This window comes from Perca flavescens, chromosome 22, assembly GCF_004354835.1.
Source record: "Perca flavescens isolate YP-PL-M2 chromosome 22, PFLA_1.0, whole genome shotgun sequence".
NCBI classification, from domain to species: Eukaryota; Metazoa; Chordata; class Actinopteri; order Perciformes; family Percidae; genus Perca; species Perca flavescens.
In genome coordinates this window covers 21,670,131-21,691,535 of record NC_041352.1, presented here as the reverse complement: position 1 = coordinate 21,691,535, position 21,405 = coordinate 21,670,131, and the positions used below count along the sequence as shown (strand labels likewise).

The 21,405-nt window shown below is 40.0% G+C and overlaps 1 protein-coding gene across 3 annotated transcripts in view; it reads right to left on the bottom strand.

Moving 5' to 3' along the window:
- dpp6a (dipeptidyl-peptidase 6a) overlaps positions 1-21,405 on the bottom strand; it is a 244,933-nt gene that overhangs the window by 42,840 nt on the left and 180,688 nt on the right. For all 3 annotated transcript variants that reach the window (XM_028568972.1, XM_028568971.1, XM_028568973.1), the window contains one exon: positions 13,419-13,517. In XM_028568972.1, the coding sequence (XP_028424773.1) occupies positions 13,419-13,517 (99 nt within the window). The remainder of the gene's footprint in view (positions 1-13,418; positions 13,518-21,405) is intronic.

Here is a 21,405-nt window from a genome sequence, read left to right as displayed (position 1 = left end):
AGGAGAGGGAGAGAAATAGAGACCTTGATTTCAGATGTTCCTTAATGTATTATGTAATACCTACATTCTACAGACATGCAAATTACTCTAATGACCTCACACACACAAACGTAGAAGTGCCCTTTAGATATCCCTTTAGACAGAATCATTCCTGGAGAAAAACACAAGGGCGCCTGTATGACCCAATATGCTCAAATATTCCCTGGCTCAGACACATGGGCAGACACAGTCACTGACCTTTTACAGTCAGAACACAAGAGAGCAATAAATAAGCTCCTTACACAAAAATCCTAGAACATCAGACACTTAACATGTGGAGAACAGATGAACTCAGTGGCATGAGACAGAGAGTGTGAGCACCACTAAGGAGGTTATGAGCTTGGCCCTTCATTGTAGCCCGGTGTCCAATATGCCAGTAATAAAACAGGCATTTTAATCGTCTAGTTTCCTGCATATGTAGGCACTAGAAATTAAAATTCTGGTTTCAAAACATATAAATGACCCTTTGAAAATGTTACATAATAGCTGCTGGCTCAATAGTAAAGGCAATCTTCAATGTTAATGCAGTTATAAGCTGTCATTGACTACATAATTACATTTTAGTGGATTTTTAATATCAAAGGCATATTCAATTAGGTGGAGAGTTTTATTAATCTATCAGCAACCACAAAAGCGCAACTTTTATCAACAAGTGCAACAATTATAAATGGGTCACTAAGTGGCATGAATATATGTGTTGGATTTAAATATAAAAGCAGGTCCCGGATAGCAATGATTGTGATCACAATACTGGCTTTAACAATAAATCAAATTTTATCGGTTGAAATTCTACAATGTTGTTATGTTTGAAGGTATGTCAAATCAAGTGCACCAGACTCAATCATGAACTGTCTGGCCAGTAACAGGCCTTTGCTTCAAGCACATTAAACACTTTGGGGTTTTCCACACACAATTGAAGCTGCAGGTCAGTCTGCCAGGCGACCTGCGAGTGCATTGCAATGTTTATTGTCAATAAACATCCAAAATGACTTCTACTTCTTTTTCATAAAACGCTAGTTAGTTTCAAAGAGAGTCTTACTTTGATTTAAAGATTTGTTCATTTGACATTTTATATTTATCTATTGCTCATCAGTTATAGGTATAGATCATTTAGGTTTATTTAATCTATAATTTGGTTTCACCATGATAGTGAACCATTTTAACAATGTTGGTGCAGATGAAACGTTACAGTGAGTTCTGAGAGCCCACATTTCAGCACCTTGCAAACGCAATGCTAAATTGAGTGGTTTTATCAAGAATTCTATCAACTCTGCTGCAGATACAGTAAGCTATAGATATAAGACTGTAAAAAATGACTTTTATACCTTAAAAATGTCTCTATAACATTGGGCAACAATAAAAGTTAGAGTTTGGGGAAAAAAACACCTTTAAAGTTTTACTTACTAAAACTTTAACAATCAAACACTCTCTTTTTGATTGACGGAAAACATGCCCCAAAATCAAGTGAAGGAGTTCAAGTACCTTGGGGTTTTGTTCGCGAGTGAGGGGACAATGGAGCGGGAGATTGGTCGGAGAATCGGCGCAGCGGGTGCGGTATTGCATTCAATCTATCGCACCGTTGTGACGAAAAGAGAGCTTAGCCAGAAGGCAAAGCTCTCGATCTACCGGTCAGTTTTCGTTCCTACCCTCACCTATGGTCATGAAGGCTGGGTCATGACCGAAAGAACGAGATCCAGGGTACAAGCGGCCGAAATGGGTTTCCTCAGGAGGGTGGCTGGCGTCTCCCTTAGAGATAGGGTGAGAAGCTCAGTCATCCGTGAGGAGCTCGGAGTAGAGCCGCTGCTCCTTTGCGTCGAAAGGAGCCAGTTGAGGTGGTTCGGGCATCTGGTAAGGATGCACCCTGGGCGCCTCCCTAGGGAGGTGTTCCAGGCACGTCCAGCTGGGAGGAGGCCTCGGGGAAGACCCAGGACTAGGTGGAGGGATTATATCTCCAACCTGGCCTGGGAACGCCTCGGGATCCCCCAGTCGGAGCTGGTTAATGTTGCTCGGGAAAGGGAAGTTTGGGGTCCCCTGCTGGAGCTGCTCCCCCCGCGACCCGACACCGGATAAGCGGACGAAGATGGATGGATGGATGGATGGATGCCCCAAAATTGTCTTTACAATTTCATTTAAATATTGTGAAATCCTGAAGGAAGTACGTGGCATCGCCATTTTCCAACAGAGTCTGCCCACTTGGAACCAGTGAGCAGATCTCATAGAAAAAGAACAAATCTCACATGTGAAATTACTAAAACAGTTCCAACTTTAGAAGAAAATTGTCTTTGTGTAGAGCCCAACACTTATAATAATAAGGTCATTGAAGAAATAGGGTCTCAGGGCCTTTAATACACCTTTATGGTCCTTTACCCAATGTACAGAATGACAGTAAATGCTAGGTTTAACAAAAGTGCTCAAGAATCTGACATTTTCGAACGCCGGGCTTTTAATATACCTGAATACAAAAGCTTCCAGCGCAAACATAGCAAGTTCAGGCCAGTGGAGGAAACCCTTGAAAGGAGCCATTATTTGAAAGATGTATGACAGTTCATACAGCTCCTCATCCATCAGGCTTTTATCAGGGAAGGATAAGTTTAATACAGCAACTGCCCCCTTTCACCTTCAATCCATCTGCGCTCCTCTGTCTTATTGCTTTAGTGATCCATAGGCGTGCGAGCAACCACTCCATTTGGCGAGGTAATTAGAACCCAGAAATTGTTATGCAGAGTGCTCTCTATCTGCTAGCATATCTAATTGTCCATTAGAGGTGACAAAATTACCATCACAATGGCTTTAATTCAGAACGTGCTGGGTAGGGCAGTTGCAGACATTTTTAGATTGGCATAGCCAAACGCTCCCTCAACAGCTTTTGTCTCCTTGTTTAAAAACCATCGGCATGCTAACAAGGGTCTAAAATGGACTCCTTCGTGGAAATCATGGTGATAAATAAAAGAGTGGTGCTTTTTTCCACCATGATCCATTATCTTAGTTTGACTCCGTTTGGCATCTTGATAAACGGTCTACTTTTGTATATTAAATGGTAATTGCAGACGATGGGGCTTGAATGTGTAAAAAGAAAGACCATATGGTGACACATCAGTGGTGAAAGGGATTGACTGGACTTGATTTCGTTTCGTGACTTGCTCCGTTTTCATAGTCAGGCTTCAGACCTGTGTCTCTTTAAGGAGTTTGTTTTTCCCCATCTTTATTCCTCACCAAATTGCTGATCTCCTTCTTTATCCACATGCCTCCAGACACCTCAGATATTCCTCAGATCTCTCAAATCCTGCCCACCACTGCCCTCTTATAAGCCCTCCTGCTGAGTTCATCATTTTAGACCTTATCATCCCTTCAACTCGCCAACTCTTTGTTTTCTGCTCTTTCAAAGACCGAGAGCCATCTATTCTTTCACAGTACCCTAGGCATTATGTCTTCCCTTCAATCTATCTCTTTCCATCTCTCTCTCATTCTCTTTCCCCTCTACTTTCACTCGCTGTTCATTTGCCCAGGGCGCTGTTTTCTGTTCTGATCTATACCTTTCCACGGCAGTATGTCTTATTAATACAGCCTGCTGCCCTGGGCACAGCCCTAACCTGGCCTCACTACAGGGAGGCAGGCGGAGCACCGGGAAGGGGGAAGAGAGGGGGGCAGAGATACGAGGCGACACACTCGAGTGAGATGGAGAAAAAGAGACAGAACGAAAATTGCTATATATTGAGTTTGTACAATTCAAACCATGGACTTCCCTTTATAGAAGCATATGTATGCAACAGTCTTTTATCTGTGAAACTGCCACTTTTACAGGTTCATTTTTGTTTGTTACACTGTAAGTCATAGTTTTGGGCATCATTTGGGTTAATTATAACACTCTAAAAATCTTCTGAGATCTTATAACGAAGCAAGTAACATGAGCAGTCAGACAGTAATAAAGGTTGTAAACAAGACAAGCCTATATTGCGCATATATTCTCTCATTTAAAATACAACCACAGTGTAGAATAGCAGAACTCTGTGTGCACAGTTATGCTACCATCAGCTATGGAAACAGGCAGGTTTAATGGTCTCCCCGGCTTTGATTGTTTATGTTATTTAAGTATGATTGAAGATTAGGGCTGAGTGATATGGAGAAAATCAGATATTGCAATATTCTTGTCCTAATACCTCAATGTCGATATTGTGGCGATATTATAGGGTTGACAATTGGTGCTTTAACAAAATATCTTCACAATGACATTAAAGATAAATAATCTTCAGTAATGTAGATATAATGACTAAGTGGGTAAAGGTAAAAATAACAGAAGAGCTAGAACAGTCTGGTAACACAGAAAATGACATCACTTTACTGTAATGCAGCCTTTAAAACCAGGGAAAAAGACAACACTTAAGCCATTTACGATATTATGATTTCCAATATCTAGTCTCATATCATGATATCAATATAATATCGATATATTGCCCAGCACTATTGAAGATTAAGAGCTTTTCTTGTTTTACTGTTCATTTAATGGTGACGTTAAGGGTCTAGGTTTTTGGTGAAATGTCCTTATGACTACTCCACTGATTCCACATTGAACTCCTACAACATTGTCAGATTAACAGTGGACTGTTAAAGGAACAAGATTGATGCGACACAACCAGAGATATTGCACCCTGCGCCATCATTACCCACAATGCAACATGACCACAGACAGCTTGGTTGGAGATTTAGGTGTGCATTGCCGAGGTGCCCTTGAGCTAGGCATCAAACCCCCAACTACTCGCTCTGACAACTCTCCATTTAATGCATTTGTAGGTCCTTTTTGGGTGTGAGTAACCTGTATAATAACAGAGTGAAATTCCCTCAGGGATTAATAAAGCATGTCTTCCTCTTATGAAAGTAGCGGTTAATGTAGTCTTGAGCGTGTAGTCTCAAGCAGAGACGAGGAGCGGGCTACAGAGGTCTGGTAAACTGGTTTCTAACCCCACATTTCCAAAGACATGTTCCTAACTGATCAATCTTTCACAAATACAAAGGTATTTTTTGTGTCTTTTAGCGTCTATGTCCACGCCATAATAAATAAACAACTATCTACATAAATGATCAACATTTTAGCCTAATCTAAAACACTTTATTTGGAGGTAAAATTGAAAGTCAAATGTTACTTTTACCCTTATTACCCTTATTGCAAACAAAAACTGTGTGCATGCAAAAATACGACAAATATGGTAAGTTGAAACTGGGAAGTTGGTCTGTAATAAATAACGTTATCATTCTCTCAAAGTTTGGCTGACCTCTTATTTTGTTGAAAACCTGTATGATTGTCTGACGGATCTGATCTGACACTCCCCACTACATCCTTCTCATCACCTGGGAAACACAATTTGGCTAGTGTACGGTAGGTTTTATTAATGCTTCAACCAAACCTTTTTCACCTTATGTGCAATATGACAGCTTAGTGCAGAAAGACAATACTTCTTCAAGGACATTGACTGTAGTAGACTCTTGAAGTAAAATTACCTTCTTCTGCACTGTAATTGTGAGACATTTTACAACGTTGACCGTTCTACTACTTTCCACATCCTTCTTATCCATTTCCACTCAACCCTTTCTTGAATACACAACTGTAATCACATTTACCGTTCTCCAGATTGTCTTTTGTGTCAGCTAAGAGGGTTAAAACACTCCAAGAGAGCACTGTGAGAGTCCTCAACAGGCATGTTATGATAATAAAAGTTGAGGGAAGAGGGAAAAGAGGCTGATCGGTTGGATTAGTAAGGAGAAAAATGCCTGCTTACACTTTTTTTGTCTCACATAATATCATTTACCTTAAGAATAAGCACTTATTAAGTCAGATTACATTGAAATGTCCTCTGGTCTTGAGCGTGAAAACAGAAACTGATAATAGAGCAGAGCTATTATTTATTCATCACAGTATGAATGGAAATATTACCTACATGTCCCTAACCTCCACACAATACATCACAATGTGAAAACAAAACACACTCGGATGAATGAAGGTGGTTTCTGTAGGCTTTATTATTAGCCGTGAGGTGAGCCAGGTTTGCAGTGTTAAATTCTGGAGTTTTCTTCTCGGTCCCAGGTCATTTGTCTGTGCTCAAGGCTGCAGATGATGACTGGTCTGATAAAAGCGACACAAGCTACTGTGGGGAGAATTATGGCGCCTGTCTGTGGTTAAATAAAATGAAGTCTCCGATGCAGTAATAACGTCTTAAATCTTTGCCACCCATTGGCTTAGATGAACTGTGAAATATAGGTTCATAAAAAATTCAATAGCAGTTTTAATTAAAAATCTCCCCCTTGTATATTTCTAGTAATTTCGTTTCATTTGTGGATGGTTCTTGAAAGGGAATTCCACATAATAGCTGTGTGTATTTTTCGCTACTGTTGCAAAGCTGTATCGGCAGCACCACCGAATTTGAATTCTATTTCTGACCGACCTGATAAATGAGCGGATAAAATAAACCGCAAAGCGAACTAATGAGCAGAAACCTTGAGTATGAACCTGCTGACAGAATATGAAACCACCCAGGGCTACTGCCAACATGCTGCTGGCCAGTTCACACAGTGGAAGTAATTTATTTTTATCAGGAATGCCAATCAGCGTGTGCCTGCTGCTTTTATTACTCACTGCCCCTCCTGCTTCTGAATTCACCATTAAGGTTGGAAGAAAAATGGCAAGTTGCCCAGTCACTTCTGTTTAATGCAGTTTAGCTTCTAAAATACAGATAATGTTATTTCTCTATCTCCTTATTATGTTTACTTCGACCTTGCATTATTTTAGGGCACCGCCAGGGTTCTAAGCAATAATAAGAGCAAGTCAAGTTTAGCGTTTGCTCATCTGCACTTCCAGATCTGTTTTCAAAAATAGACACAAAGGCAATAACATATATAAACTGAAACCCACCTGTCCCTGAACTTGTGATTAGCCAGGACACACTCTCTGTCTGCAGTTAGACCATATCCTTAAACGTCTATTAACCCAGAAAGCAGTCAAGTAGAACATTTGCTAAACATTAAGTCCTCAAAAACTCACTCACTGCTCATCTAACTTCATATTCCTTCCAAGATGACACCCAAGGGAGCACGCAAGTGTTCTCAGAAACCCTCCATCAACTTGCTAAAAAACCCTGTGTGATTTTTATAACCTGTAACCTCAATTTGCAATTAATCCTTAAGTCATTGTGTCATGGATTTGACGCATTGCCTCTGAGGTGACGGTCATTTCCTCAGTGTCTGCCAACTGTTCATATTCTCCCCATAAATCCACAATCTCCGTTGCTGCTGCATTCACCATCCACAGTCCTAATGTCCTATAGTTTCCCCTTTCCCTTGTGTGTGTTGCTGTAGTAGTCTTGCATTGCCAGACCTTCCTCCACAGCGCTGCGGACGAGGGGCTGGCTAGTCTACACAGCATTCCCGGGATGGGTGAAAAACGTGCTTTGGTTTATTGGCATTTCTTTGAACCAATCACAATCGTCTTTGGCGTCGCTAAGTGCCGGACAGAGCCACGGTGCCTCTGGAAAATAGTTTCGGGAAGGAACTTGTTTTGGTGGAACACGTGATCGTTCTAAAGTAGTTTTAGTCGTGCAACAGAAAACTCAGATTGGACAGATAGTCTAGCTAGCTGTCTGGATTTACCCTGCAGAGATCTGAGGAGCAGTTAACCATAGACCTCATAAATCCACCGGAGTTTAGAATGCCAACACAAAGAAACCGGAAGGTAACAGACATCCGGCCAAAAATTAGGGACACCTGTGGCACCTGAACAATCCCGGAAATGAAACGTCGTCGATATAGACTACTGTAGCAGTGGTGTGTTTCCTTTTGCTTGCAAACCAATCACTGAACCTGAAAAGACCTGCTCCTGCTAATTGTATAAGACCATTAAGGAGGCTATCGCCTGTGAAAAAACAATTATAACACTAATAATAATGACATTAAACATCACAGCAGTGATCGGAACGCATTTTCAATATTATTATCCAGGCTTTCCGAGGATCTACCTCATTGGCCAAATACTTTCAGATTTAAGTTTTTTGTAATCATTCATATTTCCCCAACCATGTGGATTTTCCTTCTTTAAAATAAAAAAAAACTCAGATCATAAACAAATATGTTTGCAGAATCGCTGTAACAAAATTATCCAGCGGGCCTCTTGCTGTGAAGGGATGCTTACAGCCTTTCTGCTGTGTTACACAAACACAGTTAAGCTAGGAATCTTCAGTGACAATACTGCTAAACTGAATTCAAAGGATTGTAAGTCTGTTTCACGGCTTGGATGTGAATGCCATGTGCAGTAAGCAGTACAGGGATGTGGACGTGCTCACTGGATATTCAGCTGCAGTAGAGATGTGTAAACATATAGTGGTAGCTACTGCAGAAATGTTACATCATGCATTCCCGCCTTAACAACACAGATGCTTCTGCATATAGAACTGTGAAGTATATCACAAACAAGGTCTAAGGATAAAGTGGTTCAAAATATGTGCAGCTGCTCGAAAGAGGAGAAAACATGACTGTCTCTAGTGTGTGTGTGTGTGTGTGTGTGTGTGTGTGTTTCTGTGTATCTCAGATTTGAATTTCCTGTTAACTATGGGGCTAAGCAAAGAGTCAGCAGTCACTGAGTCTTTGAACAACTGCGTTTTAAGCAGTGATTTAAACACTTATATAACCAGTTAAAGACCTTGATGCATTGCCAGTGAAAGCCATGAAAAGACATGTTTTCTGTTTAGCCTTTGACCTCGCAGCTGCAGAGAGACCTTGCCTGAGTTCTTGAGACCGAGCTAAGAAGTTACAATATAAAGCATACCATTCATCAGTAAAATTTTAAATTACATTTATAAACGGAGTGCCAAAAGGAGTGCAATTTAGTCTGGAATTTCTGATCAAAAGCTTTTTCTGAGAATTTTGCACAATATGTGCCATTGCTTCTTTAAGAAAGGAGGAAACATAATACAGTGATCATGATGAGAATCATAAAAGGAGAAGAAGCAATCTAAGTTTGGCAAGATTCTTAAGTTGGACAAAACATGAGTGATATAGCTGTTTTTCAATTTTGGTTGCTTAAAACTTGGATGAAAGATGACATCCAACTCTTCAGATGTTGCCTCGACGTTAGCAGCTAAGGAGCTAAGAGACTGCTGAATTTGTCATGAGACGCACTGAAGCAAACGTATAATACGAAAGACTGCTTCTCTTTTTTATTCTATTCCCTCAGGGTGTTAAAACCCTGAACAACATCAGTATATTGTGACAGCTTGTGTTGTCTAAAGAGTTGTCGCACCACTTCTGCTGCTTTCTGGAGGTTGAAAGGGACGACAAAATGTGAGTTTGTGCCGAGACACACCCACAGATAAAGCATCAGTCGCTCTTGCAGTAGAACTGGGCCATCCCAAAAGAGGATATTTGCACCGGCTGCTTCATATAATGTTACCATTTTACAAAAGCTGATTGTCTGTAACACCGAATGAACACTGGATGCTAACGGTGAGTGTATGGGCTAATTTGATATGTCTCATTGGTAAGAAAAAGATCCATCGCAGAACTCCATTAACAAATGGCAATAACATAATTACTCATGTTGCGTCATGGGGGCTGAGCTATGAAAAGTCAATAAGGGAGTGAGACAACTGGCTAATCATCTTCAAAGTGACTGCTTTACATAAACATTAGGGATGAGAGGTTGTGCATCACTCAGAAACAAGGTAATTCTCAGACATGCTCGCATAAGTGTACACACACTGACAGAGCAAACATCACTTCACTCTTATCTAAATCACAGTCACAAGCCCCTCTCAAAGTCACGGCGATAACCCTTTTAAGTTAGTCCCAATCGGTCGAACCGTACACCATATTTATCAAACATCAACGAGACAAGAGGCGTCCTGGAGGGGCAAACAAGAGAAACGTGGCCATTAAAATGGCAAGCAGCTGTTGCACAGTGCCTACATCGTGTCCCACAGGGCTGGCTTCACCTTGGTGGTGTGAGAATGATGTTGATGCTGTGTCTGTTTGATTCAGATAGAGTGGTAAAAAACAGGCGTGTTTGAGATATCAGCAGTGCCTGCTAACTGTGCAATTACCTAACCAGGGGGACTTATAATGACGGTGTCAGAACACGATCAGAATACTGATGCAGAGTTCAGGGTGAAGTAGTTTATGCAGCTAGTGTTAGATACATCACAGAATTAAAAGGATCATTTTGCATATCATTATCATAAAGTACCTGATCCATGTTAAAATTCTATGTTTCCACTATCAATTCAATTGTTATTCACACACAGTTGGCCAGTGACTCTGACCTTGTGTTAATTTAGATAAACACGATCCGTATGACTTGCACACACTGCGGTATACAGACTGAAATTTGGGGGAAAGAGCACTAATATCTGATCTGATGTCAGTACTGGCAGATACCCTGAGCGAGGTGTCGGAATTGGAATTGGTGATGAAAAAGTTTGATCGGTGCATCCCTAACAGTCACGTAATCTAAAAGCGAACACACTTTTTTTTAAGTGTAGGTAATAATCCCTCAAGCCATAGGAAAACTGGTGAGTATGGTCGGTCAAATTTAAAACCACAAAACCAATAATCTTTCCGTTGGCCTTTAATTTTGCTTCCAAAGTTTAGCTAAAGCCATATTTATTCCTTCCTTCCTGGTAGAGTTCTATGTATTAAAAACAGGATTTTTCTTCTGTTAGCCTGTTGATTCCAGCAACAGAAGATAAAACAATTGTTGCCGGTTTAACTTTCCAGAGTTCTCAAATCTTTCCTCACAGTATTATAAACCATTGTTCAGTATTTTTGGCATCTGATAAATCTTCAAACTAATGGACCTATTATTATAACCATCCTTCCTGGACCTGAAGTACCTTGGATTTCTCACCACATGGCTGTTTCCGGTCTGAACGCCCAGTAATTAGATATATGTTTAAAATCTGTATGATTGCTTGACTGCTCACATTTCTTGCTCCATCTGACTGCTATTTAGTAATGTTGCTGCACACCTTGATCTCAGCAAGTAACTTGGTGAGTACAATTTCAGTACAGATATGACTTATAGACAAAAACCACTCAAATAAAACCCAAGTTTGAATCCAAATCATCCTTGAAAAATCATGATCCATTGGCTGCGCCGACAGGGATCAGAGTCTCTGCAACCATCATGAGGGGCAGCTTAAGAGCACCTAATGATACCCAAGTACAGTATATATCCAAGTTAATACTGTTAGACAAGACATGAGGAAGCAATTTCTCCTGGTAAAAATAGCCTAATATATGATCATTAAGAATTGTTGAGGTTATATTCAGTCCGTCTCCAGGGAGTAGATTGATAGGTGGAGACAGCCAAGGGAAGGAAAAACATAAAAAAAAAAAAAAAAATTCAATTTCAGCCCCCCAACCAGGGAAGCCATTACTGCAAATCCTACAGACAGCCCTGAAGAATGCAGTTGGTCGAGCACCGGGTCTAGTAGAAATGACACACTAACCAATTCGGAATAATGAGCAAATGGATCTCTCTTCCTCTTTCTCTCCTCCTTGTCAGCCGTGTCTGATCATACACTAAAAATACCTCAGGATCAAGGATGGTACTGTCAACAGCACAAAAAGGAGGAGTTGACGGAGCGGACTGCTTTCAAATTAAAAGTCCTGTTTAATGGCGGCTGCTCCTTTATGTATGGTTTATTACAACACTCTGTTCTTTTCTCTGTGCATCTTATTTAACAGCCTCAAGTTAAGGGAAGAAGTCAAAAAATAACCATTCACGATAATGATCTAATGATCTGTAATTCAAACGCTCTGTTGCTCAGAGAAATATGATCCCTGTTTGAGCTTTCGCCGAGAACACGACAGATGTTACCTTCCAGATGTGTACAGTACAACCGCAGTTTGGGATGTTCACCAAGGCTCACTCGAGCATGATCGATTTGTTTACAACTTTTATGGGTCACAGAGAAAAATGGCGACAAATCAGCCATGTGAGAGAGGTCTCATCCTTAAGCACATATGGGGACCATTAGCTAAAACAAACAGTGAACTCAGAGTTCCAGAGGGATGCCATCTTCCTGTCACTGATATGGGTTTTCAGCTTTCTAATTACAGCCAATAATGGAGGAGGAAGGCTTTGCAATTTCGCGATACGAGAACAGCTGTGCCGCTTCTAAGAGCCATCTTAAATGCTGTGATTGGAAGAGACAGCTACGTTGTGCAGGAGAGAAGACTAAATCCACCTCATTAATCCTTCAGCTGTACAGATTCCTCACATCCTGGAACTGTGATCATTCTCTTCAATGTGGCACTGAGACATATAGGCTGCATCGAGTCGCTGTTTCACCTTGATACAAAATAAAGTATATCATTTTATCTCATTGGTTCCCTGCGGTGCCGTCAGCGTTTATATTGTTGCAGCCCCGCTGTTAATAAAAAATATTGTTTGAAATTGGCGGTGATGAATTGTAACAATAGCAGCATCCACGCACAGGCATTGATCAGAAAAAATGAGGGCTGGTGGTTGCAGGTAATTGGGTAGCTATTGAAGCATACGGAACACATTGTTTGGAGGAACGTCAGACAGCAAGGACACACACACACACACACACACACATACATAATGTACAGCAACACAGTTTTGCAATATGTATTGGCCTGTTATTACAGGAGGTGTTTAAGAAGACAAACATCAATTTAGTAAATATTACGTTTGCCGTTTCAATTGTTATCAGCTAAACACAGAAATATATCAGCAATATTATTACATCAATACCTTTAATAAGTGCAACATTATTGCCAATTGTTATTTATGAAAGATTTTTATGAGCTATTATCGGGTTATGAAGCTGTCATCCAGATGCACTTGAACTGTATTGTGTGTGTTTGGTTACTACAGTCCATTCTTAACGACTTAGTGACTCTCTTCCCTGTTTCTTGAGGTGTTGGAACAGATTGTCTGTGTAGTTTCATGTTGTCATCACAACATGTTCTTGCTTTGTCTGTGCTTTAATAAATCTGCTCTTCTTCCTCCGACTGTGAAGAACTGACCTTCTTGATTTTTTATCGGCCAACAAGACATTATGTCTGCCTATTAAGTTAGTTTTAAGATGCATTAAGCTAATTTAGACAAATAGAAGGGCGAGACGAGAAATCATCTTCCTTATAAAGTAATTAGGCTAACACAGTGCTAGATGGATGTACCATGGAGGACAAGTGTCCAATATTCCCTTCTCTTGCCTTTCCAACAATTGGGACCTGAGAAACATATGTCTCTTGTTCTTGCGATGCATCATTAAGAATTTTTTAAACAACCCTTTGATGCACTTGTCCGAATCCAGATGTACTAATTTTCACTAATCTGTGCAACCCTTACATTTAATAAGATTACTTACTGCTGATCCATTTGGCGTTAGAGTCGTGAACCTTGAAGTCTTTTCTGAAGAGGTCTGCAACAGTCACCTTGCCTTTGAGAGCCAGCTGGTCATCCTCACCTGTAAAGGGAAAGAACCAAAACATTAATATAAAGAAAACATATCAAAATATGAGAGGGAGGTTGTAGAAAAATATATTATATATAAGAGGACAAAACTAATGTCCACATCCATGTCTGTAAATTCCTCAGTAACCAGTCAAGTTAACCTATTTAGAGTTGTTCCAAATTCAGTCTGTTTCTCAAACTGCTTCCTGTCATCCTTTCTTTTTAGTAGCACTGTTTAAGAATATACTGCTACATAACATCACATAACAACTAGTCTCGCACTGCCAGACCTTCCTCTTCCACAGCGCTGCGGAGGAGGGTCTGGCTAGTCAACAAAGCATTCTGAGATGGGAGAAAAACGTGCTCTGGTTTATTGACATTTCTTTAAACCAATCACTAAGCGCCGGACTAATTTGTTGTGCGTTTAAAAACAGATACAACATCACATTGTGGCAATAACATTTTCAAACTGACTCGGAAACTTTCGTCCGTCATTAAAGCTTTAGTGCATAGATTTCTGACATTAAAGGACAATTCCGGCGCAAAACGAACCTAGGGGTTATTAACTGATGTGTACCTACTCTGTCGCTCTCTGGGACATGTTTTCATGCTAATCAAATGAGTTTGGAGCTTTGACGAGGCTACCGCGGACCGCTGGTTAGCTTACAATGCTAGTATTTGGGGCATAGGGACACTCAAATTAAATCGTTATTTAATACCACTAAAAAGGCTCGAAATATCACCACACCATAACGTTAGCGTAATGAGGATCCCTAAATGTGAACCGAAGCATTGACAACATTGTAAGTTTATTAAAAATATAGATTATAAACAGTCGCGTTCATGTTTACTTGCGGGAGCCATCTTGGAAACCAGTCATGACTAGTCGAACGCCGTGCAACGTGGTAAAACTCTACTTCGCGAATAGAATAATAAAATTCATCGGACTCAGTGTAATGTTTCTGTGCGTGACGATTTTTAGCGGATGACGGAAAAAAAAATGCATATCAAAAATATGGACTTGTTGTGCAGAGGCCTTAAGAGTGAGATTTCGTAAGAAATATCATGTTTGTTAGACAGGTGGACAGATCCATATCAAGTTGGAGAAAAGTGCAGATATTGTTGTTTTTAGAGTAATTAAGCATGGTAATTAAGCATGTGTAGGGGTACAGTAATGGCAGAAGACTCTATTAATGTTGAGTTTTCAGATTTTGGAGAAGAAAGACAACCAGAGGATGATTTATTCTATTATTAGATAGTTACGCGTAAATAAATCTAGACCTGTAATGACACACTACATAATCAATGGGTGGCATTTAAAACAGACTAAAACAAAAAGAAAAAGGTAAAAAAGAAAATAATTATTTTCCTTCTAATTCTGTCAAAAAAAGCCATAGTGATATATAATGTCCTTTTGACACATTTTGATCACCAACTGTGTCTTAACAACTTCTTAACTTTCTGCAGGCTGGAACAGTTTGCCTTTTAAAGAATAAAGCATGAGGCTAAGAAAGAAAAAAAGACGAGTTAAACAACAAAGCAGAGCACCGTCGCTCCTCCCTCAGGCCTTTGATTAAGACAAGTGCAGCTTCTGATCATCAGACCAGAAAAGCATATTTACAGCAGATGCCTCCTGCAATTCCTTTCAGCTTAATTTCATCCATCAATGCTCATCATATCATCTCCTGCTACATAATATTACTCATTTAACTTCCATATAAACGGCGTGTGTGTGTGTGTGTGTGTGTGTGTGTGTGTGTGTGTGTGGGGGGGGTTATAAAAAGCAGAAAACAATATATCACAAGTTCTGTTTATTTAGCAAGACCATTCAAAGCCTGACATTACATTTTGCTAAGTTTCAGTTTAACATTAATTTCAAAACATGTTTTGAGGGATTCTGTCTCCAGCACAGGGACACTTTGACACGACATGGCAGTTGATGGACACATTGAGGATCAAAGCTGGAATATTCCAACTACAGGGCTGTCTTTCTAATGTGTGATGTGTGATGTTTAATCCCTCTGCTAAGCCTGCCAGTGTCCATGCTGCAGCTGTCATTTTATATGTGAGGTAACATTTTCTTTTCGGTTTTTGTCACGACAAGTTATGGTTAGGGTTAGGGTTATGGTTCATGTGTCATGACCGTGTCATGACTCTCACTCTTTCACCTTCAAGTAAAGTGTTACCGGATTAAGTAACTAATGTTCCAATTTTATCTATCTCTTCATACGTAAAATGTCGCCAAAATGGCATTGAAAAAAAGATTAAAAAATCAGAAAAGAAATAAGAAGTGCAACACTATTACCAATTACCATTTATGAAAGATGTTTATGAGGTGTTATCGGGTTTTGAAGCTAAACTCCGGAGGCAATAGAACTATCTTATGTGTGTTTGGTTACTACAGTATGTATTCTTAATGTGACTCTTTTCCCTGTTTCTTTATAGTAGTCATTAAGGTAAGTTATAGTAGTAATTCAACAAATAAAAGTAGAACGTCTAGAATTACATCATAGTGACATCAATTACTGGAAGAGGTACATACTCAAGATTTGAGTGATGTTCTGCTACATTTTTACTGTCCTGACAACCGGATTTGGATGAAAGAAGGTATGCAGCAGCATACGAAAACATGGACCAGAAAGTGGTTGAAAAATGAGCTATAAGTGTTTCTTACTTCTTTGCAGTGTTGAAAAGCCTGCGCATCAGCAGGCAGACCATTATGTGACACTTTACACTGTCTATTGAGACCAGAAATAACAAAAATGCTTTTATGTGAGTTTAAAGCTCCATGAGATAGGATGTATTTTGATTGTTCAGTGGCAGAGTAGTCTCGCTTTGCCAGACCTTCCTCCACCAGGAGGAGAGCCTGGCTAGTCCACACAGAATTCCTGGGATGGGAGAAAAACGTGCTCTGGTTTATTGGCATTTCTTTAAACCAATCACAATCGTATTGGGCGGCGCTAAGTGCCGCACAGAGACCCGATGCCGCAGCAAAATAGCCTCGGGAAGGAACTTGTTTTGGTGGAACATGTGTAGTTGCAACAGCAAACTCAGATTGGACAGATAGTCTAGCTAGCTGTCTGGATTTACCCTGCAGAGATCTGAGGAGCAGTTAACCATAGTCCTCAAAAATCGACAGGATTTTAGAATGCCAACACAAATAAAGCTTAAGGAAAAGGACATGAAAAGCAGGAAATTTAGAGGAATTTCCGGCGGCAATGGAGCAATCCCAGAAGTGGAACTTTGTGGATATAGACTAGTGGTAGAGAAACCTCTGGAACTGAACAATCAAAAGACCATACTGGTGTTTTGCATGTTTTAGCTGGCGATGACATTGCCTACACTTTACGTCGCAGCTGACCGCTTAAACAAATCCTACTGCACGCTCAAAACTGGTGAAAACCTTTCCTACTCACCAGGCAGCCAGTGATTTCACTCCATGTAAGTAAGACGTATCTACTGATCCAATTTGCAGAGACATGAAATGTGGCTTGTTTAAAACCTTTTTACGTGATGCATTCAAGTGCCTGTGAGCGGCTCTGATATCAGTGATTTAGAGTTGTAAGAGAGGATTGTGTTTGGCAATCAAATCTAAATTCTCAGATGCTGATGCAAAGTGCAAATATTATTACATTACATTACAAATATCGATACATATCGTCTGTAAGATGCCCCTTTATTTAAGATTCCCATTTCATATTTATTCTTTTTATTCTAAAGAATAGTTTGTTTTTAATTGAAATGCCTGGAAGACCTCAGTTATATAAAATGGACCAACAGATCCTGTTGCTCTGGACGGAGACCAGTGAAGGATATTAGAAGCACTTTTCGGGTGAGCGCTGAGCGTTACTGCTCAGCCTCCAACTGAGAGAGACGACGTAAATGTGACGTGAGCAACCTGTCTGAAAGTTGTAAGCTTTTTTGAGTTGATATAAATGTAACTGTGTTAAATAGGCATATGATATCATCTCATATTGATCGCAGGCATCTGAACTGAATCGAAATCGTATTGTGACAGACTTTGAGATATCAGTAAATATTGTATCGATATAACATTGAAACTTGTGATTTACACCTTTATATGCCAACATGCCAACAATGCTCACAAAGCGTGTCTAAAGATGATGGCAATCCCTTTAGTTTTGCAGGTATTTAGTCATAAAGCTACGTATTGCTCCACGAAACTAGAGTCATATCATCCTCACATTAGCAAACTATGGCTTGAGACGGATTAATAGTCACAATGTCAAATTAAATAGTCAAAACGAAATGCCATGTCGGTAACGGCGAAACTGGACAGCGGGAGAAACAAAACAAAGTCATGAGTGGAGAAATGTTTTTCTAACTGCTATAGCACCACCGAACCACAGAGAAGAAGAGCTCCAAATGTTTCCTCAGCAAAGCCTAACTGTGACCTCGTCCCCTAATTTTAATCTGACGCGTGCTTTGATCCGTGTGTCGCAGCTGTCGGAGAAATCAGCTCCAAAGAGCAGAAGGATGCAAGAAGGGGAGGTTCAGACAGTCTGGCAACAAAAAAATGACACTTAACAACTTCCTCTTGTCATGTTAACACCATGACATTACACACTGTTGAAGAGAAGAAAAAAAAAGTTTAATGTCAGCCTTCGGATCAATGTGAGATCTTAACAACTGAATGTGATTATACGAGTTGGAGATCTGTGATTATTCAAGTCTGAGAGCTTACGTCAGAAAAATAACACCAAAGAGCAGTATTCACACTTTAATGACAGCCAAATGTCTCAAGAGGATCTGAAATATCAGTAACAGATGGGGAATAAGTTGTGTGATCCACACAGTCTTGAAACCTTGTATGCATTACAAATTCAGGTATTTAAGAAGTTTTTAAGTCGTTAAAAACAACAATGCGTATTAGACAGATGGTTCATCCATACTATTCCCAGCATAACTTCAATGCATCTTTTTCCTTCTAAAACAAGACAGATGTAATTATACACCATTGATTGGGATATGTCATAAATCTAGTCCCCCACCCCCCTTCACCCCTCCCATTCAGCCAGTGCAAGTCATTGTAAAACCAGTGGTTACTGAGAAAATATAATATTTGACTCAAGGATAAGTGAAGAAAACGTTTTAGACAAAATTCAGAAAGTTAAAAAAAAATCAGTTCCTTTTCTTTTACCAATCAAAGTGGTTTTAAATTGCAAGAGCGTAACGACTTGCATCACTCTCCGAACTCGTGCGTCAGCTGTGTGTGCCTAACAGATGGACAGGCACCGACTGATCCTCGGTTCCTCCCCGATTTCATCATGAGGGACAAAAACACCTTTGAAGGCATCTGCTCGGTGCATCACTTGAGTTTTGATCGTTATTATCAGAGTCACCAGACAGTGTATAGACTGCAGGGGAACGTAATAGTGCACATAAGTTGCATCCTCCCATCAGATGGCGAGGCTTAACAGGGATAAATAGTGATTTTATAATTAGTTATGATAGCCAGATTTATATTTTGAACACAGCAGCAGTCACGGGAACAAATGAAGTTATACATGTGAGAGTTTACAGTTAAAATGACTTTTTACATACTGTAGCACAATCTCTTAAAGGCAAATCCATTTTCTGTAGTAAAATACGTCTTTATCTTACCCTCACACAGGGTGTGATCATATGCAGAAACTTTGAATTAGTCTGACAAAAGGCAAATGTCGGCCCCAGTGGGGTCAGCTCAGTTTATATGCTAATGTAACACAGCCTCTTCTCAACACAATAGGGTTTGATCGAACATTGAACCTGGCAATTTGAAAGATAACAGTGTGTCTCTTTGGGACTGAGTCAAATACAGTAACTCTGCAGTGTTGACTACAAAAGAAAAGGTAATCCTATCTAATCATATTGAGGTTTTGCAAGTAGGTCATTCTAGAATTAGATATTCACCACCTGAAAGAAAAAACTAACAACTTACCTTTCAAATGGAGGCCAATAGAGAACTAAAAGCAGAGTAAATATTAGACTAATGTTCACAGGGTGGACAGAAACATGACTCCAAATGAATTCTAATCTTGCTTTGTGTCTGCACGTTTGCCATATCAAAGTTATGAGGTGAAAATATGTCAATAATGTCTTTAACAACTGGATTCTGCTGCCAAAAATCAGTTATGGCAAGTTTAACCCAGTGTGGAGAAACACAAATGTACTAGCTGGAGTAGTTTGATAAAATCTGTGGCGTATTAACACTTTCTTACAGTGAAAACGCGTAAGCGTCGCGTTAGCGTCGCGTAAGCGTCCCGTATAGCTGCGTAGCGCAGTTATTTTTATCTTGTGCCCATGTTATCCAATCTGTCCGTTCATACTGGCTGCAGACAGGTTGCAGAGAGGCTGCGTCGCCCCACGCGCTACAACAATCGCTTCTGCACCACCTCTATTTCTTGCGCGAGATGCGAGCAAATGTGTCAAGCCAGGCGGATAATCACATACAGGAAGACCACAGTGCAATGGGATGTTTTACAAAAATAAAACACATTTCAAAATAAAACTTAGGTTCATGGGGTTTTTGGCGGTCTTGACTTCTCACAGAGAGACACGCGATTAGGCACACGTAGCGACGGACCGCACACACACACACACACACACACACACACACACACACTCCATTACCCCCCTTTTCATCCACCTAACACACACATACACACACAAGGAGAGCATTTTCAAACATCCTCACTCTGACATACACTCCCACAGACACATATGCGTGCACACACAAAGAGCACTTCCAGGTACCCTCAGCGCGCACACACACACACACACACACACACACACAGGCTAATTTGTGACCGGCATGGGGAAATATGTGTGTTTTCACTGTTATCCAAGTTTCTGATCACTATCTGGCATGTGCACGGGTCTGTCCTCAACTCGTGTCACGCAGTAGTGTAATGGGAAAAATTACATTTAAGCATAATTCCTTATATTTTTATGTTTTATTCCTACTTTAATTCTCTCACAAATGCTGAAAGAGTCTATCTCATTTCCCACGTGTAGATTTTGATTCTAACTTTGTGAGACATCCAGTCTGGAACATTATGTGAGCACTGTTTGCCTGAACAGATAAAGGTACAAGGTCACCCTAAAACTATCTCATGTTTTCCCATGCCAGTTAAGATGTAACTGGGGGGATGACAGTCGTACAGGGAGGAGGAGGCGAGAGGACTCCAAGATGTCTCTTGTATTTCTCTGATTGTCTTCATGTGTATCAGATTGCCTGTCAAAATTGTAGCATCATAATAATCCAAGTGCGTGTGTGCTGTCACTCTGAAGATGCATATAAGCCTAGTGTTTCTGTTCACTCATTTGAGAAACTGACTCCACACTGGGCTGCGGCCTTTTGTGAAATCATGTTGCTCCTATTTGCAAATATACAAAAACCCAACTTGGTTCTAGTCTCAGTCTGTCTTATTTGTTTCAATTTACTAAACTATGAAAACTTCCCCCCCTGCTGCAAAGGAAACTTCCACGACAGAAAATACAATATCGTACAAGATGAAATAAAGAATTGAAAGTGAAATTCTAACACCAGCAACAAAAAAGGATGCATCTTCTGTTACTGGTGATGCGGTAAAAGATGCCAAATCCAGCAGAATGTTCAAGCAGCAGTGTTCAGGAAGCCAAAAAAACAAAGTGAGATCCTTCCAACTTTTTTTTGTGTGGATTCCAGCATTTTTAAACTCAATATGTCTGAATTTTAAAAGGGTCAGCTAAATAATAATCAATCTCATAATTTCTTGCCCAGAATTTTAGTCCTGGTGGTTTGGAGACAACATTTAGACCTTTGTGTTGGAAAATAATATTTATAGAAACCATAAATGAATATACAAAATAAGAGAAATCTAAATAAGAAAAAAACATGATTAGTTTCTGTGGGTGGA